The sequence below is a fragment of the Pyricularia grisea genome, chromosome I (genome assembly GCF_004355905.1).
Source record: "Pyricularia grisea strain NI907 chromosome I, whole genome shotgun sequence".
Taxonomy (NCBI): Eukaryota; Fungi; Ascomycota; class Sordariomycetes; order Magnaporthales; family Pyriculariaceae; genus Pyricularia; species Pyricularia grisea.
In genome coordinates, this window is record NC_044973.1 from 3,480,569 (window position 1) to 3,506,371 (window position 25,803).

Below are 25,803 nucleotides of genomic sequence, written 5' to 3' on the forward strand. Positions count from 1 at the left end.
TGATCGATGTTAGAGTGGCAAATCGATTCTGGGAGGTACGGAAATGCGACTGCCCCTTGCAGGAACGCGCCCCGCAGCAGCGCGACGCAGCGGGGTTGGGTGTTTGATGCAGCAAACACTTTAGAGTGGGGCGCCCAGGCACCAGGACAGGGGGTGAGTTTTTCGATGAGAAAGAAGCTCTTGAGCATAGTTAACTTCAGTCCCAAGTCAGGGTTCCAGAATCTCAGTGTCAATCTCATTCCTGTCACGATCTGCCAAGGTGACTACAGTGCGTCTAGTTTTTCGACGATTTTTCTGACCTTCTTCCATTGCAATGACTTGATTGGCGGCCGCGGACGCACCAGCCAGCTCCTCGTTCTCATCAATGTGGTCACGTGTTGACGTGTGATCTACGTGTTGATTGGTAAACGGAAATCGAGAACTAGCTCCGAAGCCCCGCGTCATTGCCACCATCTGGGAAGGCAGGCGACCTACCACTTCCCTCCCTTGACTTACTTTGTTGTGCCAAGCAGGCCTTCTCGTCTCTCTCTCTCATTTTTTTTCTTCAGAATCGCTTACGTGATAGATCGTCGCCACTTCATCACTTGGGCCTGGTTGATTGATATCCGTTTTGTACTCCTCATTCTCACTTTCTATAGGGCCAGACCTTTTGTTCACGCATACTCCCTGCTGCGCGACCCGTATCTGATCTAGCGCATAGCTTGAGAAAGTCTGCATTTGCAGGTTCATCATGTGGGTGTCATGTTCCTATCATCTCTAGATTCATTTGCTAAGAGTTTATGCATTTTGCTTTAGGAGTCGGTCCAACAGACAGAATGGACGGGACACTGAGCCTCGGGCTCCTCGGAATCAAAGGATTGCTGGACCGTAAGTAGCTGTATCCTGCCTGATGATTGCAATTTCATTGTATTAATTTTTAGGGCAGAACCTCGGCCTTGACCGACTACCTGGCAGTGAGTATTGTGATTATACAAACGCCTGAATCAAGGTCACTCTTTGACACTTCAGCAGGCAAACAATATTTCTGCAGCAGAAATAGCGCGTAATCACAGTCGACGACAGCAAGCAGCACTCACAGAGGCCGTGGCGGCAGAGTCTGCCTCGAACAGGCGTCGATCGACCCACCGCACTGGATCCGAGCAACTTGCGTCAATTCCTGGTCCATCGAACCAGTCTGGCAACCTCCCCGGTGCCTTGACAAACGCTTCTTCTGTAGCTGCACTCGCCGATGGTGTCAACCCTACAATCTACAAGAAGAAGCTTACCAAGGCCGAGGCCAAGGCTATAGAGCATTACAAGACAACCGATGACTTCGCAAATGCTAAGCAGTACTATCAGGGCAACGTTGAGGATGAGGATCAACTCGCTCGCATGTTTTACTTTACGGCCAAAAAGGCTGTTGGTCAATTTGAGAACTGCGCCAATTGTGGGAAACGCTTTACCGTGACTGCTTATTCCTCTGCGGATCCTGATGGTGGCCTTCTCTGCACTGCATGCGGTAAGGAACTGGCCAAGGAGGTTCCCAAGAAGAGGAAGCAAGCTGCGTCAGGTGGACCCATAGGAAAACGGAGAGCTGCACAGAGCCGTGTCTTGGACGGTACGGGATCTGTAGGCGTCAAGAGTTTGGTGGAAATCTGCATCCAGCACTTGTCCAAAAACATTGAACTTGCAGACGATCTCGGTGTTCTCCCAGAGCATGTTGTCGATCGAATTTCACGCATTTTGGCCAAACGCCGCAAGCTCAACTCAGAGGTTCTCCCTCTATTCCTGCAACCAGGAACTCGAGCTCTCAGGATATATGATAGTGCCAACCTGAGCTGCCAGGACATGATCAGTATCTTCCAAGTCATCCCAGATCTCAAGGTACTTCAGTTACGGAATGCAATTCAGTTCAAGGACGAGGTCATGAGCTATCTCTTGGACCGGCCAACAAAACTCCAGGTTCTATCTTTGCATGGGTGCAATCTCATTACAACCGAACTCTGGGAAAGGTTCTTTGTTGAAAAGGGCGAAAGTTTGCACACTCTGCAGGTTTATCGATGCGGCGATTACTTTACAGACGCAGTGGTTGCGAAAGCAGTCGAGCACTGCCCAAACCTCAGGCGGCTCAAGCTGCAGGAGAACCTCAACGTCAGCTATTCAAGCCTGGAGTCGCTCCATGCCCTCAGCAAACTAGAACACTTGAGCCTCAAGCTATGGAATCAGGATATACCCAATCCTGTTCTCGTCTCCCTTATCGACGCACTGGGCTCAAAGCTTCAAACTCTGTCCCTGAAGTTGGTCGAGGATGCCAACGACACTGTTTTGCAAGCGATCCACCGGAACTGCAAAAACCTTTCGAAACTGCGGATCACCGGCTCGAAAGCGTTCACGGATGATGCACTCATGAGGCTCTTCACGAACTGGGCAAACCCTCCACTGCGGTTCGTGTCGTTCGAGAATTGCAGGAGCATGACACATGGAGAGAACCTTGAAGAGGTTGGTCTTTGCGACAAGGGCTTTGGCGCTTTGATGGCGCACTCAGGCCGCAAGATACAGCACATCAACATTGAATCTTGCCGCCACATTTCAGCGGCGGCCCTTCTGGCCGCATTTGACCAAGACAAGATATATCCAGATCTTGAGACTGTTGAGATCAGCTTCTGTGAGAATGTCACGGATTTCATCGTCGGCAGCATTTTTAGGTGCTGCCCAGCCTTGAAGTGGGTAAAAGTTTTTGGCTGCATGAAGGTGAAAGACGTGCTCGTTCCGCGCGGAAGAATTTTGATCGGTGTGCCTACCGCTGCCGGAATGCAGATTGAGGGTTACGCTTGAGAGTGAGGTTTGTTCTAACCACCTGCTTTTGAATTTGAAGTTCAACGTTGTCATTTTCTACATTAGCTAGCTATTCCCATTGCGATAATTTGGTTTTGCAACGGCTACGCATTGGAGGGTTCAACAGCACCGACTATTCATCGCAACTTATTTTAAACTATGCGCACAAGACAGTTTTGTCCGAAGGAACAAGACAAACACAGATCTAACTAGATAGTTCAAATGGCTTTTCCGTGGCACACCTGAATTTTCATTTACAAAATTAAATAAGGCACCGTAGAGTACACAGACATCGAAATATCAAACTTGAAATGAGAATCGTGGTATCATTCCGCTCTGCCCCAGCCATATATACGTGGTATCGTAGCAATACATTAAAAGTTAAAAATCCCCTTAACCCCCCAACTCCATGAATATCCGCCATTTCCCGAATATCGTTTTGAATAAAAACATAACTTTAAAAAAAAAACCGAAAAGAAACTCCACCCCCCAAAAAAAGACCTTTTAAGCAATGGTGTTGTTGGCCTCAAGCGCATTAACAAACTCGCGATCCATCTGGGCGTATAGGTTCAGTCTCTGCTCGAGCTCGGCGTCGCTGATGGAGTTGGCGTCGTCGCGACGGAAGACGAGCTTGTCGGAGCCGCAGGCGAGCATGTTGGTGAGGTAGTAGAGGTGAGCGTCTGTGTCGAGGCCGAGGCTGCCGCCGTTGCAGTTGATGTTGGCGAAGCCCTCGCAGACCTTGATGTCGGCGACGGTGTAGTTGATGGTGCTGGAGGAGCCGCCGTTGAGCCAGTACTCGGGGGTGACGTGCCTGTAGCCGAGGAAGATGGGCGGCAGGCGGGGGACGGGGTCGTCGATGTGCGTCACGCGGTACTCGACGTTGCCGGTCTGCGTGGCCTCCCACTGCACAAACTCCTGGTTGCCGACGCGCGGGCTGCCGTACGTGTACACCTCGACGGGGTAGCCCGCCTGGCGGAGGTAGACTCCAGCGATGGTGGCGACAGCACCGCCGAGTGAGTGGCCCGTCACTACGACAGTGTAGTCGGGGTTCTGGGCCTTGGCCGAGGCGATGGTGGCCAGCACGTCGGTCTGAATCTGTGACCAGGCCTTGGCGAACCCCGTGTGCAGCTTGCAGTCCGTGACAAAGCTGCAGCTGGACCAGATGAAGGTCAGGTTGGTGATCCAGTTACGAACGCTCGTGGAGCCGCGGAGGGCGAGGACGATGTTCTTGCGCTTGGAGTCAAGCGCAAGGTAGCCCGCAATGTTGGTGGAAGTGTCTTGGTTCAGCGACCGGAGGATCTGGGCGCCGTTGGCCTCGACGGCAGGACATCCATCGTTGCTGCATGTGACGTTGGCGCCTGAAGTGGCGGCATCGTTGCAGTAGCTCGCCGCGCTGTACTGGGCATAGAAAGCGAAGTTGTCCAAGTCACCCTCGGTGACGGTCACAGCGCGGCCTTGGACAGTCTTGGTGTAGGCGTACCCGGACGGGATAACTGATGCAGAGCAAGTGAGGGCTGTGGCCAAAAAGGCAAATACGCTGGGGAACCTCATGATGATGGTGAGGTGAGGGAGAGTGGTCAAGGGTCAACGCCGTTAATACTGCGTCAAGAGATTTAAGAAAGTGGAGAGGTTGAGAAGGTAGAATGGCAAAGTAGAGAGCCTTAATGTCAATCCTTTCTCAATAGAGGTTATAAGCACAAGCCGATCTGGCATATAATGATGGTTCCATAAGACATGTTTGCGTGGGTGCAGGGAGGCGTCCTTGTAGATATATACAACGTACGTGTCTGACAAGGGACAACAGCATCGACGATGCTGAAGAAGGAGAAGGACCCGGCCGAATGGCGGACGAAGTGAGACAAGCCCGGCAACCCAGTATCCGCGTCGTTTTCCCAACAAAACGGCACTTGTATCCATCGCGTGCACCCCCGCATCTCCATCTTGGAGATGAGAAAATGTGAGCCTGACCGCCTTGGCCCATCGATGAATGCGACCAATCCCTGATGGTGCTTTGACAGCAGGAGAGTGATATCGGGAATGGATATTGACAACTGGGGCCAGGGGCGGGAAGCCAAGGCAGAAGCGAGCGCGTATGATTTTCCATTTTCTTTTCTCTCTCACATACTCGGATCGTGGGGTTGCTCACTGGAGCCTGCATCCTTGGCAAATCCCGCTGGGGAAGAAAGTTGGGTGGTATTTATGGCAGTGAGGTTACATCCGACCTACACCCTCCGACTTCCCCCCAATGACACTTCATAGACTTGACGACGGCATCAATGGAAGTGTCGGCGTCATGCGCGGGAATTTGTGATGGAGGAGGGATGGCAACTAGGGAGAGTGATAGCTCATTTGACGCTTCTCCAATGTTATGTATGACTTGCGGGAAGTTAAGAACCCACCGTTGCTGGCTGGTGCATGAGTCGCAAACAGACGCAAAGACCCTTACTTCGTACATAAGTACCGTTGTGTGCATACACCTTGATGTTTCTAGCGGGTAAAAATTCTGCATGTCCAGTTTAGCAGCACTAACTGCAACTGTAATAGTTCACTGGTCCAGAAATGAAGCTGTGGATACAGGAAGGGTTGAGGGAAGGTTGAGTCCGCTTACGAGAGCCGAACCCGACATAAACGCCTTGTATTTTGTCTTGTAAGTGAGCCAAGGTGAGGAGGACGTTGCACGGCGCAGTGTGGTCAGTGCGGAGGTAGATGGGGGCCATGTGGACAGAAGGGTGGATGCATTACAAGAGTAATTTAAGAGCTGGGTCCAGGGTTGTTCTTACTTGGCCCTCTTACGAAAGCCTCCTACTAGGTATGTGGCAAGCGGTATACTCTGTAAGGATACCCACGGTGCCAGTTGACCAGTCAGGTTTCAACTTGGGAGATGCGATGCGACGCTACTCTTTTCTGTTCGTAACAGCTGCATGTCTTTCTTTTCTTAGACGGGGTGGCGGAGAGGTCGGGGTGGCTTTTTCTGCGTGGATTGGATGCGAGGCATCCATCTAGCATGAAAAGAAAAAAGGACCAAATTTCGACTTGTAGCTCGCTGGTTGGTTCTTGGGGTGATTCGACTGTCTCTGCAAGATTCAGCCGCACAAACGGGACGGCAACACGCATGCAGAAGCTCTAGAGGCTAGTGTACAAATTACAGAGTAGCATAGAGCTGAAAGCTGTCAGACATGCGATCGTCACACTTCAGACCATGCTTTTGGGTCGCTCACCGGCGTTCAGCCCTTCGTAGGAGCGCGTTTTTTTTTTTTTTTTTTTTTTTGTGGCCGGTATTCCCGATCTTACCAGAGTGTGATTGAATTGTAGACCTGGGGGCAATGAGTAGAAAAGGTTTAAATGATTGATCCACATTTTCTCAACAAGTTGTACTATATTTGTTTAGCGAGAGGAAGGACCGAGAGGAGAAGGAAGCAGAGGCACCAAACAAACAAAAAAAAAAAAAAAAAAGAGTCGGCTGGAAGGAAAGTCGGTCAGAAGTTCCTTCCCACTGCAACGCTGCAGCCACGTGAGAGTTCTCCAAATTCTCCAAATCACAAACATCAGGTACGAGAAATGCTCCACCCCCACAAACGTCGGCCCGTCATACCTCCAAGAAGTGACGAGGCGCGGTATCCTACCGGTGCAGTCCACGCATACAGTAGGTTGGTTCACAGTTTCTGGGAACCTTATTCGGCGCTTGGTTCGGCACGTCAATCCAGATCTGGAAAGTCAGGTCCGCCCTTGCTCTATGTACGTGGCACACCAATCAATACCTGCTCTAAACATCCAAGCATAGGTATTATAAACCCGGTTTTATTGAAACTGCCTGCTGAGGAGAAGAGCAGCACTGACTCCCGCAGAGTGTGAATGGGACGGAGACGGACGGAAAAATCCTACCCTTAATGAAGCGCCGATGGCGCGTCCCTTCCCTTTTTGGGTTTCTTCTACTATTCTATTCTTGTTTTTGTAATTAATATATGACGCTACTCAAGAAGCTTGTATCATCTTTGTCGGTAGTATAGTAGATTTTTCAGTATTAGGTATGCAGCAACAAGGACCAAGGTCGGCCTAGAGGAACAAAATGAGGGGTAAATATGCAGACCCAAGATATTGGTTCTGGGGCAGAAAACAAGGTCCTGTGATGTTTGTTCATCAATCGTCTCGGGTAAGCCCCATTCCGATCTGCCTCGCTCCCTCCAATTATGATATTCCTCCAATTACGAGTTACTGTCCGGCGATCACAACCAGGTCTGGAATGCTAAACGCCAGAGTTGGCAGTGGAGGCAACACAAAGGTGGATTTTCAACTTGGAAATTTATGGTTTTATTGCTTAGGGTTTCCGCAGATCATTTTCAAGCGCACATATTGATACAAGGCTTTGCTGGGTTACGTAGGTATGTGTTCGCCAAGCTAAGGTGCATGATGGAAGTGCCCGAGATTTTTTCCATGGCCAGCGTAGTATGTATGCCATCCCTGTCCTCGGATAAGCACTTTTGGGTTCTCGCGTGCAAACGTGTCTGCCCTTTTTTGATTTATTTTTTTATTATGTCTTATTACCCCCCCCCCCCCCCCCCCCACAACTGTGCTGACTCTTGCATACCAACCTTTGCGAAGTATCTCCGTTGTGTGATTCTATTATCTAGCGAACATCGTGGTGTTTGATGGCTTGCCACAGCTCAAGAAGTAGGGGCTTTTGCTTCATAACACGATAATTTAAGATCACGGTGTTTGTTAATGTATATCCTAGATCTTTGGTATCGGTAAGCATGAGCACAAGCTCCGATCTCTTTCATAGTCCCTGTCTAGGCCCATCAGATATACATGAGCTAGCAAGTTGATAGTCATCCTCGGATAGTCGGCTAGAGAGGATCACGATCGTGTAGATAAGTACCTAGATGTCTGCAGCCAAGAAGCTTGGAGCAGAGGGAGGAAATGGCTGCAAGTCATTAAACTCTTGCAGATCTCTTTAAGCTACCATGAGTAGACCTCCAAATAAAGTAGCCCCACGGCAGTGTCAAGATAAGCATTCAATTCGATTTGGTCCTCGGTTAGAGGATGCAAAAAATTGACTTGGTGTGGTAAGTTGGGTGATAAAACGAGAAAAATAGGTCCATATGCAGTATGACGGAAGCCTAGATATGCTGCTTCTCTGACCAAAGACCACCAATACGAGCAAATTAATTTTCAGAATTGACCTATGATGTCTTACAATGCCCGTTTTCCCCTGAATAATCTTACTATCTTACCTGGTGCATGCGCCAACCTGTAATAAAGCCTTTGCTTCGACCCTTTCCGACTTAAGTCAATATATCTGCTAATACGTACCTTGCACATGCTCCTGTGCAGTTTTAACCCTGTGAATGATCATTATCGAACGAACGCTCTTGTTTTTGCAATATCCGAAGACCGGGCAGCCAATGCAAATGTTAAAAAAAAATGCAAACATGTATCTGACGGAAGCATTTGGTCCAGCAAAATCTGAAAAGCCCCATAGGTGTAGAACTAAGTACAGAAATTGGCGCGAATAACATATCAGATAGCAAATCCAATGAAAATCCACACAAGTACCAACTTATCGAGAGCCAATGAAAAGAGTCCCTCTGTGTACTCTGGGTTAGGACCGCAAATATTAATTCATCGTAGCAGCTGTATATTACCCTCTCCTATCGACGGTTGGATTTGCCGTACACATGATGCAAAACACGGCACTGAAACTTAGATATTTACCCATGGATAAGAAGATGACTATTTTAAATGGAGATAACACATTATCCATGCTTGCAGAGAAACAGCTTATATGGCGTGCAGAATAGAGTAGGAGATACAGTCCATGAGCTAATAGAGTAAGGTACCTGTGCAGACTTTACAATGCCCCAAGTATCTTGCCAAGACCAACTATGGCCGGTGCAGGGCCCTTAAATATTCCCAAGACATACCTGTCGGCTTATATTGGCGGTGATGGTTTCTCTAAACAAAACACGCTTCGGGGAAAAGAAGAGTCTTACAGGTGAACCTGGTGTTGAAGGCAGCATCATAATCATGAAAAGCTGGATATCCACGCAAACCACTTAGTCGTATGCTCCAATCCTCTTGAGAACCAAAACGTTGGGCGGTATTCAATCGCGAACTTTGTCCCAAAAGCCCCTGCAAACATGAGTGATGTTTTGTTCCGATTCTTGTCAACAACACGTACCCATACACGACCAAAAAAAAACCCTCTAGAGATATACTACAGATGTACAGAGCACGCTCGGGCACGCGTGGCGCATCATATCGAGCGTCGGGCTCATTATTTTTGTTCCACCTTTCTTTCTCAACCACAAAGCCCTCAACCGGCAACTCTTTTCAACCAGCGAGACTCTTCCTCCCCTTGGCCTGCCTCCTCGCAAGCATTTTCCTTCCCTTGGCGGTTCTGGTCTTGACCAGAAAGCCGTGCTTCCTCGCACGCTTGAGCCGGCTCGTCCTGGCGGTGGTCGGGCGCGGTCCGCAGCGGATCTGGCCCAGCGCCGCCGGGTTGCCCGTTATCGACGTCTTTGGCACCAGGTCCAGCGCCGCCTCGCCGGTGGTGGTCGTCGGCTGCATGATGGATGACGAGAGGAGCGACGATGACGGAGAGCGGAAGACTGGGCTGGCCCGTGGGCAGGTTGTCGGTCTCAGGGTCGGCAGAGAGGAGAAGGTCCTGGTGGATCGATCAGCCGAGGGAAAAGGGTTCTGGACGAGCTGTCTGCTGGGTAAAAAAGTATCTGGGCGACAAACCTTTGCGGCCCGAGGCTCTGCACAAGAGAGCTTGGCATCCTAACCGTCCGCCTCGTTACTGCCCGCAACCCGGGGGCGAGCGCGGAGACCGACGCCATTTCGGTGGCCAGCCGGGTGTTGTTGAATGAATGTGATCGATGCGCCGAAACGGGCTAGAAGCTGCGACGAGTTTTGGGCGCGTGAAGAGAGTGGGTTTCGCGTGGTCGATTGGGGGGTGGTTTTTGATGGCTCAAGGTGAGGTCACACGTTGAAGCTTTCCGCAGAGCTGCCGTGATAATTTTCCCCGACAGGCATCTTGCTGCAGGGGTTTCTTCGGAAGAAGTGGGGCCCACGCGACACGACACGATACAGACCCATTCAAGCCATAGGCCCTCACAATTTGATACTGCTGGCTAGAAATAGTTGATCGTCTCCCATCTACATATATTCATGATCGGTTGTTTCTTTTCTCGATGAAAAGGGGCCGTATCTTGTTGTCTCGGATACAATGTTCCAGTTTCGTTGCTCGACAATTGCAATACGTATTTACAGCTCCTGCTCTGGTCAATTTTAATGTGCCAAGACAAGTAGCCCGAGTCGAGTGTCTTTGTTGGTTCATCCATTCCCAGCGGTAAATCCTCAACGCAAATGAAGAGCTGGTAAATTCCCAATGGCAACTTGTGGATGTATTTACCTAGGTAGTTATATAGGTACCTACCCCGGCGGACACCGACGACCTCCCATCTGTCCGTATTGGACATTATCGGCGTAAGAAAACAGATGACACCAAAATCTGTCTTGCCATCTTATCGAGTGGACCGATGAAATTGGTCGGCAAATAGAAGATAACATGTGCAATTGGCATCAGAGAAGCGGTGAAAATCAGCCCATCGGTAATTATATTACGGGCGCAACATTAAAATTCAAATTCAAAATTTTATAGGCTTCTTCCTCCAACAACCATTCAAGCTGAACATGCTCGGGTCCCGTATATATGGTATTTGACTAGTAAACTTTCAAACCCCGTCACCAACGCCGCGTCGATATTTGACATACCACGCTACAGTCAACTGACTCTCTAAGATAGTCATGTCAGGATTGCCAAGACGTATCCCAAGCGGTGAACCCATCAACAGCTGAAATGATTCCAGCCTTGTTTGCTCTCGGTGGCAATCCCGTGCATGCGGCTTACAGCTACCTCACCTTTATTTATTTTCAGGCCCATGAGGAAATTTCATCAGCCAGAGCCCGAAAAGATGAGACAACTACCTATCTAGGTAAGGTGAGCAACCGACTGTTGGGTTGCACAAAAATATTTCTGGGTTTCGTTTATTGTGCCGAGGCTTCCCGTCGTTTCGGTGCGGGGGAAAAAAAAAAACTATAACGATTGAAGAGTTAGGGCTGGGCTGATTCATCAGAATGAGAGCGGTGTCTATTCATGCCTTGCATGGTTTCGTATATTCAGGCGAATGAGGATGTAGATGTGCCGATCGGCCTTTCTACTTGACTCTTGAGACTTTTGCGTCACGTCGTATTGCAAGCTGGAGTAGACACGTTGCCATTCTTTCCCATCTAAGATAAATATCCTTTTTTGAATATATATATTCCAGAACAAAGGGGGTTGTCTAAAATTCGGGAAGACATACTCATTTTGTCGTCAAGAATGACCACTGTGGTTGAGAAAACGCCGAGAGGCGTTATTTACAGGGCGGCCAAATCATTCCCTGTTCCTGATCTGGATATCTTGTCACTTCTGTTCGGTTGGTAGCCTCTCAAAACCCATATCTTGGTAAACAGTGTTGGGAGTCAAATGCCTTCGGTCCAGCCTCGACTCTAAATGTATAATATCATAAAAGATGACATATACAGGGTCTGATAAAAGGAGACAAAGAGTTGCCCGGCTTCTCCTCGGCTGTATGCACCATTTAACTAACTAACCTAACATTCCTCAAGACTCGGAACACAGCGCAGCAACTCCAGAGTCCGTCATCCACTCCGCAGCCGATGACCCCTCTCTGCAGTTGAACGTCTCACGTGCCAGGACCCTCACGCAAGCGACGTCGGCCGCCCTCCGGCGCCACTTCAACATTGGCGCCGGCGGTCCAGGGCGGGACATAGTATCGGTCGTCTCGCTGGGGCACTACCTCCTACCAGTGCTCTGCTACGGCATCATCGGCGCTGGAGGAGTTCTCTCGGCTGCCTCGGCGGCATCGACGCCCCGTGAGCTGGCCAGGCAGCTCCTGAGCAGCGAGAGCAAGATCCTCTGCTGCGTGGAGGCTGTGAAGGATGTAGCAGTCAAGGCGGTAGAGGAGGCAGGCTGGGGCCGTGGAGGTGGGGGCAGGGTGTTGGTCATGGGCGAGGGCAGAGAGTGGACGTTAAAGGTTGTTCAGGCTGATGGTTCGCTGGGGCGGAACCTGATCGACGAGAACGACTTGCTTCCCTGGCAGACAATCACGGACCGAAAGACGCTGGCGGACAGTTTCGTCATCATGATATACAGCTCAGGGACTACGGGTCTCCCAAAGGGTAAGCAGGAAAAACAACAACCGAAATACAAGCACCAAAAAAGGGCCTGCTGACAAAAAAACAACGACAACAGGAGTCAAGTTCTCGCACCGGAACCTTGTGGCCCAGGCCTCCATAGCAGGAGACTCGCTCAGGCAGTCGTGGGGCGGACCGAAGCCTGCATGGGAGTATCGCACCCTGGCCCACCTACCTATGGCGCACATCGCCGGCATCCAGGGTTACCTCATCAACCCCTTCTACGTTGGCGGGACGACCTACTGGATGCCGCGGTTCGACTGGCACAAGTTCCTGCAGTACAACAAGCAGCACAAGATCACCATCTTCTTCACGCCGCCGCCCATCTACCTAATGATCGCCAAGAGCCCGGACGTAACGGACCAGTTTGCGAGCCTCGAGATGGCCGTCAGCGGCGCCGCACCTCTGGGAAAGGAGCTGCAGCGCGCGGCGAGCCGCAAGCTCGGGACGGGCAAGAACGTCTACATCAGCCAGACGTGGGGCCTGAGCGAGACGTGCGGCAGTTCGACTCTGATGCCGCCGGGGGTGGACGACGACGACACGGGCAGCGTCTCGGCGCTCATGCCCAACATGGAGGCGCGCATCGTGGACGACAACGGCCGCGACGTGGAGCCGGGGCACGAAGGCGAGGTGCTGCTCCGCGGGCCCGTCGTCTGCAACGGCTACTACAAGAACGAGGCGGCCGACAGGGCGAGCTTCACCAACGCCGACGACGGCGGCGACCGCTGGTTCCACACGGGCGACGTCGCCCACGTCCGCGGCGGGCTGGTGTACATCGTCGACAGGAAGAAGGAGCTCATCAAGTACAAGGGTCTGCAGGTCGCGCCCGCCGAGCTCGAGGCCCTGCTTCTCACCCACCCGGCCGTGCTGGACGCGGCAGTCATCGGCGTGCCCGCGGCCGAGTGGGACGAGACCAGCGAGGTTCCCAGGGCTTACATAGTGGCGGACAGAAACAAGATCGACGCAGACGCCATCAAGGACTTTGTCAAACGCAACGCGGCCAATCACAAGCAGCTCAGGGGCGGAGTGGTCTTTTTGGATGCCATCCCCAAGAGCCCGTCTGGGAAGATACTAAAGAAAGATCTGAAGGCGTTGGCTAGCAGGGGACAGAGTAAACTGTAAGGTAGGATGGGGAAGTTGATGAAAAGTAGTGGAGTGCCGTCATAGTGCGGCAGGAACAATCATGTGTATCTAATTGTATTCATGTGAGGCTTTTATTTATTTATTTATTTATTCATTACCCAGTCTGGTTAATTATGTTGTAAATCCTTTTTCTCTATGTGTCACCCATATTCATACTTCTTCACTATTCTCTTCGTTATAAAATGAAGGTAGCTCCCACACTTTGGATCTACCCGCCGCGCAATTCTCCTCGTATAATGTATAACGACAGGTTGAATGGCATTGGATGAGATGGTATGTTGCGATGATTCGTGGCCTTCTGAGGCAGCCAACGAACGGGATTGTTGGAAGAAAAATTCACTGGTATAACAGCGTATAAGTGGCAAAAGGGTGCTTCGTAAGACGACTTACCTATCAAGGCAAGCAGCTGAGGCATGTTCCTTGAAGGTTCGTTTATTGGCAGCAGTCAAACATCGGACGGGAAGGAGGCCTAACTTGGTGGAGCAGTCCCGAACCGGGGACAACCCTTTTTTTTTTTTTTTTTTTTTTTCTTAACATACTATGGTACATGGTCAAGGGTGTTGTTTATTCACACCCACAAAAACCCACATTCAACACCTTCTTTTACCCCCTTTTATTCGGGTCCTCGCTACTCCGTTCGACGGCTCCTAGGATATCCCCCCTTTTCGATCACGTTTTTTTTTTTTTTTTTTTTTTTTTTTTTTTTTTTTTTTTTTTTTTTTTTTTTTTTTTTTTTTTTTGGTCGACAACAGCCCTAGGGAAGATCTTGGGAGGCATCCGAAAGGGTGGGTAGTTTGGAGGGCAGAAAACCAAAAATAGGTAGATAGTCGAGCAACATCGATATCGCTTAGGTAGACCGTGGTATCCCCGTCGGCAAAGGTCCCTTGCCTTTGTGGGAAGGAAAGAAAAGAAAGCGACTGAGTCGCGCCGACAACTGCGCAAAGCAAAGCAAGATGAACAACAATATATATCAGACCAAAAACAAGCCATGTTGCTGTTATTATTATCTGCAACGCCAGCAAAGGCATGACGAAAGACGATATTGAATGAATCTATTGGCCTCGCAGTCTGATGTCGTGAAAATTTCGGAACCCGATTGACGTCGTCGTACAAGCACAAAGGAGGAGCATCGGAGCGACGAGATGAAAAGTTGTGTTGCTTGAGGCCAAATGTCCCTCTGTGTGGTTTGGTGCTTCTGTATGATCTTTCTTCTGTGTACAATAAGTTTTATGCGACGTTACCTTGTACGAACCCTTGACGGGCAGGTACAATTTCGGCAATCGTGCTGTCCACCGGTTCTTGGCTTTGCAATGCTTCCAAAGTTCCAAATGATCATGAATACATTTGCCGCCAATGGGGCGACTCGCAGTTCAATCCAACCGAATAATTACCATTTGTGTTTTCGGAGACTTTCCTTATCCGGGCAGGTGATTTTGAGGTTAACGAGAACGCCACACACCCATCACCTACCTAAATGATTGAACCCATGATTGCGTGATGCTCACAAGCACCAATGAATCATCGACATTAAGGCCTGGTTGCCCGTCGACAACAAGGGCCTTTGAACGGATGATCGACAGAAACGGTAGCTTGGTCGAAAAGCCGTTGGTTATTTTGTGATCGGAAGAAAGGGATGGCGTGGCTGGCAGCGGATGTTTTAGAGTCCCTCGGCGCAATGAAATGTTAACACCCAAAGAAGAAATTCTAGACTAGAACTAAGTTCTAGACAAATCAATGGATGTTTGTCCAGCGCATGCATGCACAGTTGGTTCGATAGATTGTTAATTCCTTCTGCATCTCTTGGCAGACCGACAGTGTTTCATGAAACACAAACCACTTTTCAGTGGCACACGTGTGGTTCTGTCTTGCATATACTCGAGAAGCAAAAAAAGGGGGGGCTTTGGCTGGTATTGCAGATTGAAATATGTGGTTTATGCCTATCGTTAATCATATAACTGTATATGTGTTGGTGGTTTTAGTCCGGCAATGTACTTTAGACTATCACAGTCAAAACTGGGGACTTTGCGTCGTAGAAATTGTGATTGACTGTAAACTTGGTCGCTCGAGAGCCTCAAAAACCTCCGAGTGGTGTCGCAGCTGCAAGGCACGGCAGCCAATCGAGCTAAAACCCCACTTGGCTAACCCCTGGGTGGGTTGAAGAATGGTGGGGCCATCCTCGACCAGACATACAAAGCCAGGCACATCTTGCTCGGGATTGGCTAGTCCTTGCCAACCATCCAATCCCCATCCTGGTATTTTGCTGGCGTTGCTTCAAAAGTCACCCGCCACCATCTTCAACAAATTCCAACTGGAGAGACAGGCTTGACAGGGTACGCAAAGCAAAGCGTGTCTTGTGCGTTATCAACGTCCACCTACATCATTGGCTCTCAGCAAGCGCCACTACGCCCAGAAAAAAAAGAAAAAAAAACATGCGACAATGGCACAGCACAATACGGACACGACAGTTTGACTCTGAATTACTAAAGACATTCTTCCATGCCGTCAATCATTATGCAGTGGACTGTGGCGGCCTCACTGGAAACACCCGAGGTGGAAGAGGCGCAAACAAGGACTTTGCGGAGAATAAAAGAGGCGCGTGGGACGTGGCGCAAGCTGTACGTGGAATTGTCGACCTGGTCATGTTTATGCAGTGGGGAACCGTCGTACCGTAGTACCATAGTAAAAAATCGCAGTTCGTGGTCAGCGGCATCAAGATGGGGTGAAGCTTGGTCCGGGCGGGAGTATCTGGCACTGTGGCATTGACTTTTGATTGACAGAAAGCGGCGGAGATAGATTACAGCACTGGTATAAAAAAAAAAAAAAAGGATAATTCAGCTCAGCTCAAGTTCAGACGACAAACAAGCCTGGTGGGTATGCGCTGAGTAGTATGTTGCTATCAATTACCGTAGAACTATAACCAAGGGACGGCATTGAGACACCAAGGTCCACGTATGAGTGCAACCGACAGCAAACCGTTGGTCACAATTGTCAAATACACGTAGAGCACACAGCAGTTGATTTTCCTTTCCTTTTTGACGTTGATCATGTTGATCTTTCTTGTGCCGAAAATCCACCGGCACGAACGGACAGTCAACAATTACCATGGAACACAACTAAGGTAAGTGTCTTTTTGTTTTGTGGTTTTGTTTCAAAGTCGCATGCTGGATAGCCAGGAACGAGGACCGGATTCGACCCGAGCTGGCGCTGTCGTTTTCCTTGGCTCCCCGCAATTAGTGGAGTTCAGTCCCCTGTTGTTCTTTTTTGTCCCAAGCGACTGCCGGCGATCGACAGGTAGAGTCACAACTCGCAAGGACAGCAGGGCGCTGTGTAACCAATCAATGATTAACCGCGAGTTAAGAACCCCTTGAATGAATATGCGATGCGCCTCTCGGCCGCCCCTTTTGCACGTCTCCATCCAGAACAATCCACAACCAAAAAAGGCCATGCGGATAGGATCTCTCCCTCCCTTTGAATCCCTGTCTCAGTAAAGAAAACATGGCAAAGGCCAACGCTGAGTGGCGTAGACTGACTGTGTTGTAATTACTGTTCTGGGCTATAGTAGGTAATGCGGCCGAGAGGCGCAAAAAGAAAAAGAAAAAAAAAAGGCTCCACCCCACACACACACACCCACCCACACACCTACTCCATAGTCCGCAGCCCGGGCAGGAAGAACCCAGCCTTTGTCAAGGATGTTGGAGAGGGCACCCTATTCTATTGTACGGTACTGAACAGTACCTCCTAGACAGGCAAGACAGGGCTGCATGCATGTCTTGGAATGATGTACACTATGTAGGTAGGTACCTTAGATACCTACCTATGGAGCAAACACATGAACAAAGCGGTTATATAACACTCATTCTCCCACACCAGTCCGTCCATTGTATCATCTCTATTCACTTTCATCTCAGTTCAGTTCAACATCGGATCAGTCGTCGAGTCCCAACGGGTGATCCTTTTTTGTTTTCTTTTCCTTTTCATCAGGTACAGGTACATTTTCTTTCATCCACCTTCTTTCTATTCTTGTCATTGTTCCTTGGCCCAATCTTTGCCTTTGTGCATAGCAAACAAACAGCAACAACGACAAGCCGGTCTTCTCCATCTATTCTTTCTCCTTTCTTCGCCTACACTCGGTAGCAAACAAAGAAAGTGAACAAGCCAGGTGCCACTATTACATCAGTCAGATACGAGAAAAGTCGAGCCTTCAGATCTTGCTCACTTGCTCATCAACAATCCTTTTTGTTCTCGACCCTGACACAAACACGCCAACCGACGTGTAACTTCGAGGACAATCTCTTTATTCATCTTCTTCTATTCTACTCACGGACAATCAACCATTGTCCTATTGTACACATTGTAACCGCGTGTGCGCCGTACATAAAAAGGGACAGACGACAGTCATTTGTTACATCCGTCAACTTGGCATTTCTCTTTTTTCCCCCTTCTTCATACCATCTTTTACCTGTCAACAAACGACACTCGATCATATCTTCAGATCAACCATCATCAAGCTTTTTTATCTGCTTTATTTTTCTATCTCATCAAGAACCCATCAGATTACCCACCACAACGGCAACAACAAGGAAAGATGCCTTCTCTCTTGAGCACAGCATCTTTGGCCTTCGCGCTGGCCGCGTCGGTCGTTAACGCCCACATGGAGATGAGCTTCCCTGCTCCTCTCAGGTCCAAGTACAACCCCGCAGCCACAGTTAAAGACTCAGACATGGTCTCGCCTCTGTCTTCCTCGGGTTCCAACTACCCTTGCAAGGGATACCTGTCAGACCTGGGCACACCCGGCGGCAAGCCTTCTGCGACCTTTTCCCCGGGTCAGAAGTCAAACATGACCATCATGGGAGGAGCAGCCCACAATGGCGGCTCGTGCCAGGCGTCCCTCTCGTACGACAAGGGCAAGACTTTCAAGGTCATCCAGTCGTGGATCGGAGAGTGCCCCATCAGCGGCGGCTCTAGCTTCGACTTCACCATCCCTTCTGACGCCCCTTCCGGTGACGCCGTCTTTGCCTGGACCTGGAACAACAAGGTCGGCAACCCGGAACTCTACATGAACTGCGCTGTCGTCACCATCGGAGGTGCTCCTAAGAACCGCATCCGCGGCATGCAGCCAGAGCCACGTGCCGCTGTTGCCTTCGCGCAGCGTCCGGCCCCCTTCCTCTCAAATATTGGCAACGGCTGCAAGACTGAGAACATGGTTGTCGACTACCCCAATCCCGGCCCCGACGTTATCCGCAAGGGCACGGCTACCAAGCCTACTTGTGATGGTGGCGCTGGCCAGGGTGCTGCTGACGGCGGCGATGGTGGTGCAGCCCCTTCCGCGACTTCTTCGGCGAACCCTGGTATCCCCGCTGAAACTACTTCCGCCAACCCCGGAATCCCAACTCCCGCTCCTTCTTCAGCTAGGTTAGTATCTCCCTCCACCCTCGTCACCTCTCTCATCCTGCCCTCTACTGCCCCAGCATCCGAGGCTGCCCCTTCCACTTCCCGCGTGGAGTTCATCCCTCCCGTTATTCCCATAACTAACAAGAAAACCAGCGCCACTCCCACTCCCAGCGCTGACCCCACCGGCTCTCTCCCGGGTGGCGTCTTCATCACCGCCACTAAGCCCGGCGACGCCGCCCCGACCGCTCCGGCTGGTGGTGCTAACGGTACCGCTCCTACCAGCACTACTGGTGCTCAACCCGGTGGCGCGGCACCCACTGGCTCCGTTCCCCCATCCAGCGGAGGCGGCAGCGGCAGCGGTACTCCCGTATCGGGCCAGCAGACCGGCGCTTGCACTGACGAGGGCGCATACTATTGCCTGGCGGGCACCAGCTTTCAGCGCTGCGCCTCGGGAAGCTGGTCCTCGCCCATTCCCATGGCCGCGGGCACCTCTTGCACTCCTGGCCAGTCGGCGACCCTCTTTGCTCGGTCCAACAACAAGGTCCGCCGCAGCGGTGCGCGCAAGTTCAACTCTGCCGTAAGTGACTAATCCTTTTTTCTTTGAAACTTTGAACAACTTCTTTTGATTAAAGACATATCAATGGAATCATCTTTTACTGACTTGTTTTCTAAAGTGGGCTCAAGCTTAGTGGGCACATGCTTAAGTGATGCTTGAACATTGTCGCGCGTGACAACACACAATGACAACCCCTTTTCTCTTCTCTTCCATTCGTGAACAAACTTTTTTGAACCCCCCCTTTTTTTTCTCTTTTATCTGCAATCCTTTGATACCCCGCTGCACAGATACCTCTGGGATTCATGGCGGACTTGTGTTTCTTTGTTCTTTTTTTTCTCTTTTTCAACTGAACTCATCTTCCTAGGGTCGGGGACCTTTTAGGCTTGATCATTACCTTTCTCTATCTTCCCATTCTTCAACTTTCATAGGGACGGACGGTCTGCATAAACACATAAAACAGTGTGTGGCTGGCGTTTTCTTTTTCTTCATTGTTCAAGAAGGGTTCTGTTTTCTCTATTCTCATTTCTTTACCCCAACAAAAAAAAAAAACGACTTCTCTCCTTTGTATCTGATCATAACGGACGAAAATGATACAAAAAAAGATAGGCCTTTTTTTTCTCTCTCTCCATGTGCGCTAGAGCACCAAGGAAATACAAAAACAGATCCCACGACACCTTACTGCTTTGCATATTTGATATGAATGGTCGTGATCTTGACTTCCAAATGTGACTAAACGCAATGGACTTGAACAGTCCACCACCACCCACACCGCGGAACATTACTTGTGCATTCTCACAGTTGAATCTAGTTGAACCCGCATAACGTCACTCATGCCATAGTCAAGGCTCCATCTTTCTTTTGTAGTACACATGACCGCAAGGAGAACGAGCATTGTGGGCCACTGGCCATAATTTGACGAGTCTGCCTAGGTTGATAATTCGATACACAAAGATCAGGATAACTGCACCATTAACAATGGGATTTGCAGGATACAACCATGGTGTCCGGTTTTTCTCGCCTGTATTTTACTACTTAACTGCATACAAAAGCCCCTTATCCCTCGCCACTACTCCCAAAAATGATAAAAACTCGATCCTTTACACCACCACCATTGCTACTTGAGCCTCGAAGCACCAGGATCCAGTTATTGTATATACAATACAATTCACCGCAGTTTGTTGCAGCTTGACAGGGCATTCTAGGCGTCCGGCCTCGATTTCAGCCCACTCTCCCCCATCCAGCAAGCCAAGAATCTTCTCTAATTGCTGGCCATGGCAAACACCCACCCATCACCACCCTCTGAAACTATTTTCCCCAGTGCGTCTATGTCCGCTATCGAAAAGATAAGGGGTGGGAAGGGTCAAGTATACAAAGTACGTTATGGAGGGTTTCCGTCCAACTCAAAAGAAAAGAAAAGCAGGCTTTTGTGTACATGTGATACTTGAGGGGATGGGTGAAATGCTTAGACGAGATGAGCTGTTAATAGGTAGACTAGATGGCGGAAATCCTAACTGCTTGCCCCATCACAACCTGTACGGCCAGTGATATAGCTGAGTTTGCAAAGGGAACAAGTGAGGCGCCAATTTCTCGGAGTTTAGTCCATGCGTCATATGAAAAGTCCAAGAATGAAAAGCTAGAGTAAAAGCTATCCCTCCCTCCCGCCGGCCTTCATCGAAGGCTGCAAATCTCCCAAGCCTGACGAATGCCAAAAACGGACCGGTTCTGCCCTCGAATGAGGATACCATGGCAGCTTGCGCGACCGGCCCCACGCCAACCTTGGTGCGAGATGAATCCCAGCCACATTCCCCCAAATAAATGCAGGCTGGTAAGCATCTCGACGCAATAGCATTCTCGCGGTCCCGATATGCGGCGCTGTGCTCAGCAGAAACGTAGATGGAAATAAGTTGGTTATCTTGGGTTTTCTGATCCTGTTAAGAATCAAATGTGGCGGCAATCAAAGATGTCATTGATTTTCCCCCGGAACCGGATGAACATCTTGAGCAAGCAACCTGGTGGAATGAGTATTGCAATGTTACCATCTAGTCACAATCGAGGGCTCCATGACAAAGGGCTCGTGTCGCCCACGGCGCTGACGAGTGCTTCATCAAGTCGGAAAGAAAGGCTGAACGTCTAGGGTTTGTCGCGGGACGCTGATAAAGACGCTATAGTTGCTCGGTGCGGCTGTCGTCTCTCATTTGCCTTCCTCGGGAGCATCGGCCTGGCGGCCCTGTGGCCCCATTGGCAACTGATGGCCTTGCTGACCACCCTGATGCTGACCATGCCTAGCCCCACCGCCATAGTTGTTGTTATTGTTGTTACGGTGTTGTCCGCCGTATTGGTGCTGATGCATTTGCGGGCTGGATCCATATTGAGGGCCTGCACCATTATAGCCGCCCCTCATTCCCACTGTACGTATCCTTGTCAGCCACGAACATCTCGATACTCAACTTTAGAAATGATAATCGTTGCGGAAAAGGAAGGGAAAACATACTGTGTCCTGGATGACCAGAGGGAAACACGGGCTGCTGGAACTGCATGCTGGGACTAACACCATACATAGGCTGGCCCTGCTGGGAGCCTTGCTGGGACATCATCGCGGCCTGGGGCCTACCGGGACTAGGGTAGCCCCCAGTGGCGCCAGGAATGGGCTGGGGCGCAGCTGCGCCGCCTGGAACGAACTGCTGGTGACCACCTGGGTACATCATTGGGGGACCTCCGGCCACCATCTGGTTCGGGGCGGGTAGGAACTGCCCTTGGATCATCGGAACCGTCATTGGGCTACTGTTCTGCTGGGGCATATATTGTGGGTTATTGGAGAAGGAGCGGTAGTTATTCATCTGTGGCGTTGAGGGCATGAAGGGTGGCATCACGCCCTGCTGATACGGAACCTGTGCAGGGGAACCCATTGACGGTGGGTACCCGATAGGCACCTGAGGCATCCTCGGGGAGGCATAAGACTGAGCCGAGTTGGAGTGCATCATCCTATGGTCGTCTCCGCCCGCATAAGAAACGTGTGGCATGTGGCCGTGTTGGGCCCCAGGCATCTGAATAGGGGGCATATGCGGAGATTGCCGAGGTGCGAGATTGTGTGCGCCCTGTTGCATATGGAGCGGCAACTGATACTGATGAGCCATCATTGCATGAGGCTGATTAGGCGTTGCCATAGAACCACCTCCATAAGGCATTTTCTCAAGGTACTCAGTATATGTCATATGCATCGTCGAGTCAGGCGCCTCATCATCCTTAAGTTGCCGCCATGTCGGCAGAGTATCATACGCAGGGCGCAAACCCTCGTTTTCATCCCAGTTGCGACCTGCAGGGGGTACCGAAGTCTTGATGTGGGCCAGGATATTGCACTTCTTGACGTCGACAGCTTTGGTCTTGCGGCGAACCAGTGGTCCAGGAGCGAGGGTTGACTGAGGTGGCACTTCGACATTGCTCATACCCAAGCCAGAGTTTGACCCATTACCGGGCCCTCCGCCGTTAGGGTTGAAGGCGGGTGCAAACGCGTTAGGTCTGAATTCATGGCTGTTGGGGTTAAGTTTAGGGTGTGCCATGTGCATCTGTAATGGCGGTAGTTGCGGGTTGTAACCCACAAGGTTCGCCGGACCAGTAGGGGGAGGACGTTGGTTGGGGATTGCATGTGGCATGGCCATCTGCTGCGGGTTTCTGTTGGACTCAACCGCGCGAAGTCGCGAGCTCAAATTACCTCCGGCTTGCCGGCCTTGGGGTCCATACTGAGACGCTCGACCATCACGGTAAGAGTTGTTGTATCCTCCAGACGGAGTATAAGACGGACGGTTTGAGGGGTGGCGCTGGTTCTGGTTAGCCGAGACCGGTGTCTGCTGAGGCGCTCCAGACCGTGAGGCATTGCGAACTTCTGGGGTAGCTTGGGGAGCAGTGGAACTGCCTGCATGTGCCTGGTCCTTGCCCGACTTGACGGCAGGTTGTTTGGCCGGAGTCTCAACATCCTTTTCCTTGGTCAGCTTGGCCTTAGCAATCTCCTCAGCATTCTGCAGAGCCTTCTCTTGGATGGCCTTTTGCTTCGCCGGGTCCTTGGCAATGATGGGGATGAGGTCGCTTGGCACAGGAGTGGAGAGCTTGAAGCTCTCTCCGAACTTCTTGAGATCTTGCAGCTTGTCACGCTGATCAGCCTTGACTTTGCTTGTGCGTGCCTCCTTTGCCTTCTCTCGTTCCCGTGACGCGAAATGCCTGAATTGGAGAACAAGGTCGCGCTCTACTGTAGAAGTGGCACTAGGCGCCGCTGCACTAGGCTTCGTCTGTGGCGAAGTTGCCCGACCAGCTGCAGGGGCAGGTCGCAAAGAAGCCGCGGTCTTCGGTTCATCAGTCTTGTTTGAATCCGTCGTCTTATCAGCTGATTTTACCTCGGCTGCCTTGGTCTCTGCTTTCGCATCGGTCTTGGGCTCCGCCTTGGGTTCGGATTTTGGCTCAGGGGTCTTGGCCTCAACATTTTTAGGTGCCGACGGCTTGTTTTGTGCATTTTTCGGGGCTTTGCTTTCATTCGAATTCTGCGGCGTTGGTTTCTTCTGGCTACCCTTGAGCTGCGACGAGATAATAGCAGGATCGACGGGCGCACCGGCAACCGAGCCTTGTCCGGCACCAGTTGGCGCCCGCTTCGCAGGAGGGGTGTACTTGTTTTCCCGACTTCCACCCAGTGGGGGGAAGTCCTGGCGGCGGACTCCACTGTACCTAAGCAGGTTGTTAGCGATGATTGAGAAGTTGCCAGGTTGTCGGGGGAATCAAGACATACTTATCCTCCTCGTCACCTTTGGAATCGTTGCCGCCTGAGTAATCCATCACACGCTCCTCTGCGACGTGCGACGTTGTCGGCGCGCTGCCGAGAATCTCTTGCTCCTTGCGCTTAGCAAAAGCATCCCTCTCCTTGTAGTTGGGGTGGTTCCTGTTGATGGCTGTTGTGTACAAGTTTTCATTGTAGCTTGTCTTGACACCGAACTTCTTCTCGTTGGTCGCGAATTGATCCCATTTACCTCCGTCTTGTGAGGAATCATTTAAAGACATCCTCTCAAGACTGCCATCCATTTCGGAGCCGCTGTCTGGCACCCAGGGTTGGAGGACACGCTCTACTCCAGGCCGATTCTTGGAAATGGCCGTGTCTGTTCGGAATCCGGTGCGGTTTCCTAGAATCGAGATTTAGCATCACCAACGACAGATTTGTGAAGACGGTTCGTAGCTGCATACCGTTCTGCATTTTGCCATCTTTGTTTGTAACATTGCCGCCAGTGTTGCGAGCCTCAGACACATCCTTTCTCGAGAAGGTCATCGTGGGCTCCTCCCTTTTTGCTGATCCGTTTGCCATGTCGCCGGGGCCCTTACGCCGCTGGACCATCCTCAGAAAGAAGCTGGACGGATCTGCCTGGTTTTGGGCATAAATGCCTTCAAACTCAGCGCCAGAGTTGAGAGTAATCCGGGCTCGTTGCCCCTAATTATCGTACGAAAGGATTGTGTTAGAAAAGACAGTGTTTGATGTGACGATGAGGACAAGTCAACGTAAATTGGGCCAGGGAGTGGATTGTGTGGATTCAACTACAGAATAGTGAACGTGCGACAGAACCGCAATTGAAATGAATGTGGGAAGCTTGGCTTGACCCAAAATTGAGAATGTTATTCGACAGGTGGATCAAGGAATGTTGAGACGAGGTAGGTGTTGCAAAACGGCCTAGGGATAACTAGCTCACCTCACGCAGCGATTCTATCTTTGACTGCTTGATGTTGTCGGCGTTGTTCTGTTGTGGAGTCTGGGTCGATCTACCCGTAATAGGATTCTTGGCAGAGGTCCAAGCCTTCTGCGCGACGGGAGGCTGTCTGCGGAGAGGAAAACGAGTCGTGTCAGTCTTGGATTTAAATTTCCGCAAGCAATTGATGAGAGGGTTGGTCGACGAGCTGGCGAGTGCGTTCCCACCTCGTGTGCGGATTTTCGTCACACCATGGGGAAGCACAGGGCGGCAATGGATGGCGGTGTCTGTTTGCTCGTTGCTGGCAATTGCGTGCGTTTCTGGGAGTTTTTGGTGTGTCGAACTAGCCACGGGCTGTGCTTGCTTTGCTTGCTTGCGGCGGGAGGGAGGCCGGCCGCTCGAAAATGGTACCAGGGGAAAAATAAAAATGGGCCCAGAAGGAAAGTGCGGTTTGATGTGTCGTTTTCTTACCTGGTGGTAGGACTCGAGCTCCTCCTTCCTCCGTCGTCCAGCTTGCCACTATAATAAGGCCGGTCCACTACTTGTTGTGGCTTTTTAGCAGTGGATTGCGTGGTGTTCTCGTTCATCTATCTATCGTGCGGTTGCGCAAGTGGGTAGGTAAGGTAGGCTGGTAGGTAGGTAGGTAGGTACCTAGATAGGTTCGGTTTGTACGGCGGTAGACAGTGATTACGGTGGTCGGGTCGCAAGAAATTTTGGGTGGAAGCCAGCGATAGCTGGTACGTAAAGGTGCAGCGATTAGGTTGGACTTTAATTCGGGGCGTCGTATCGTGTCGTGAAGAAAATCGTTGGCGCGATTACAATCATGTATTTTCTGGCAAGCCGTACTCGTTTTTTGGTCGCAACAGCGGGCGTAGAGGCAGAAGACAAGCTGACCAAAACGATATATGCCGGCGGCTTCTCAAA

The 25,803-nt window shown here is 50.7% G+C and overlaps 6 protein-coding genes across 6 annotated transcripts; 3 read left to right on the plus strand and 3 right to left on the minus strand.

Annotated features, from left to right (window-relative positions):
- Positions 1 to 402: 402 nt before the first annotated feature.
- Positions 403 to 2,814, plus strand: PgNI_06106 (uncharacterized protein; the record flags this gene model as incomplete). The annotated part of the gene is made up of 4 exons (XM_031126135.1): positions 403 to 732; positions 796 to 867; positions 921 to 953; positions 1,031 to 2,814. The coding sequence occupies exons 2-4, from the start codon at positions 816 to 818 to the stop codon at positions 2,812 to 2,814; spliced, it is 1,869 nt and encodes a 622-aa protein (XP_030983174.1). The 5' UTR covers positions 403 to 732; positions 796 to 815.
- A 504-nt stretch (positions 2,815 to 3,318) lies between these two features.
- Positions 3,319 to 4,365, minus strand: PgNI_06107 (uncharacterized protein; the record flags this gene model as incomplete). Its single annotated transcript, XM_031126136.1, has 1 exon — positions 3,319 to 4,365. One exon carries the CDS (start codon positions 4,363 to 4,365, stop codon positions 3,319 to 3,321), a length of 1,047 nt encoding a protein of 348 aa, XP_030982770.1.
- Positions 4,366 to 8,634: 4,269 nt separating this feature from the next.
- On the minus strand, positions 8,635 to 9,905 carry PgNI_06108 (uncharacterized protein). Its single transcript, XM_031126137.1, has 2 exons — positions 9,556 to 9,905; positions 8,635 to 9,478 (listed from the first exon to the last, which is right to left on the minus strand). The coding sequence occupies exons 1-2, from the start codon at positions 9,651 to 9,653 to the stop codon at positions 9,145 to 9,147; spliced, it is 432 nt and encodes a 143-aa protein (XP_030983176.1). The 5' UTR covers positions 9,654 to 9,905; the 3' UTR covers positions 8,635 to 9,144.
- A 991-nt stretch (positions 9,906 to 10,896) lies between these two features.
- On the plus strand, positions 10,897 to 13,197 carry PgNI_06109 (uncharacterized protein; the record flags this gene model as incomplete). Its single annotated transcript, XM_031126138.1, has 3 exons — positions 10,897 to 11,294; positions 11,488 to 12,060; positions 12,134 to 13,197. Exons 1-3 carry the CDS (start codon positions 11,198 to 11,200, stop codon positions 13,195 to 13,197), a joined length of 1,734 nt encoding a protein of 577 aa, XP_030983177.1. The 5' UTR covers positions 10,897 to 11,197.
- A 4,606-nt stretch (positions 13,198 to 17,803) lies between these two features.
- PgNI_06110 (uncharacterized protein) lies at positions 17,804 to 19,298 on the plus strand (the record flags this gene model as incomplete). The annotated part of the gene is made up of 2 exons (XM_031126139.1): positions 17,804 to 19,186; positions 19,284 to 19,298. The coding sequence occupies 2 exons, from the start codon at positions 17,804 to 17,806 to the stop codon at positions 19,296 to 19,298; spliced, it is 1,398 nt and encodes a 465-aa protein (XP_030981763.1).
- Positions 19,299 to 20,206: 908 nt separating this feature from the next.
- Positions 20,207 to 25,466, minus strand: PgNI_06111 (uncharacterized protein; the record flags this gene model as incomplete). The annotated part of the gene is made up of 6 exons (XM_031126140.1): positions 20,207 to 21,571; positions 21,657 to 23,875; positions 23,937 to 24,324; positions 24,386 to 24,626; positions 24,883 to 25,009; positions 25,351 to 25,466. The coding sequence occupies 6 exons, from the start codon at positions 25,464 to 25,466 to the stop codon at positions 21,357 to 21,359; spliced, it is 3,306 nt and encodes a 1,101-aa protein (XP_030981828.1). The 3' UTR covers positions 20,207 to 21,356.
- Positions 25,467 to 25,803: the final 337 nt, after the last annotated feature.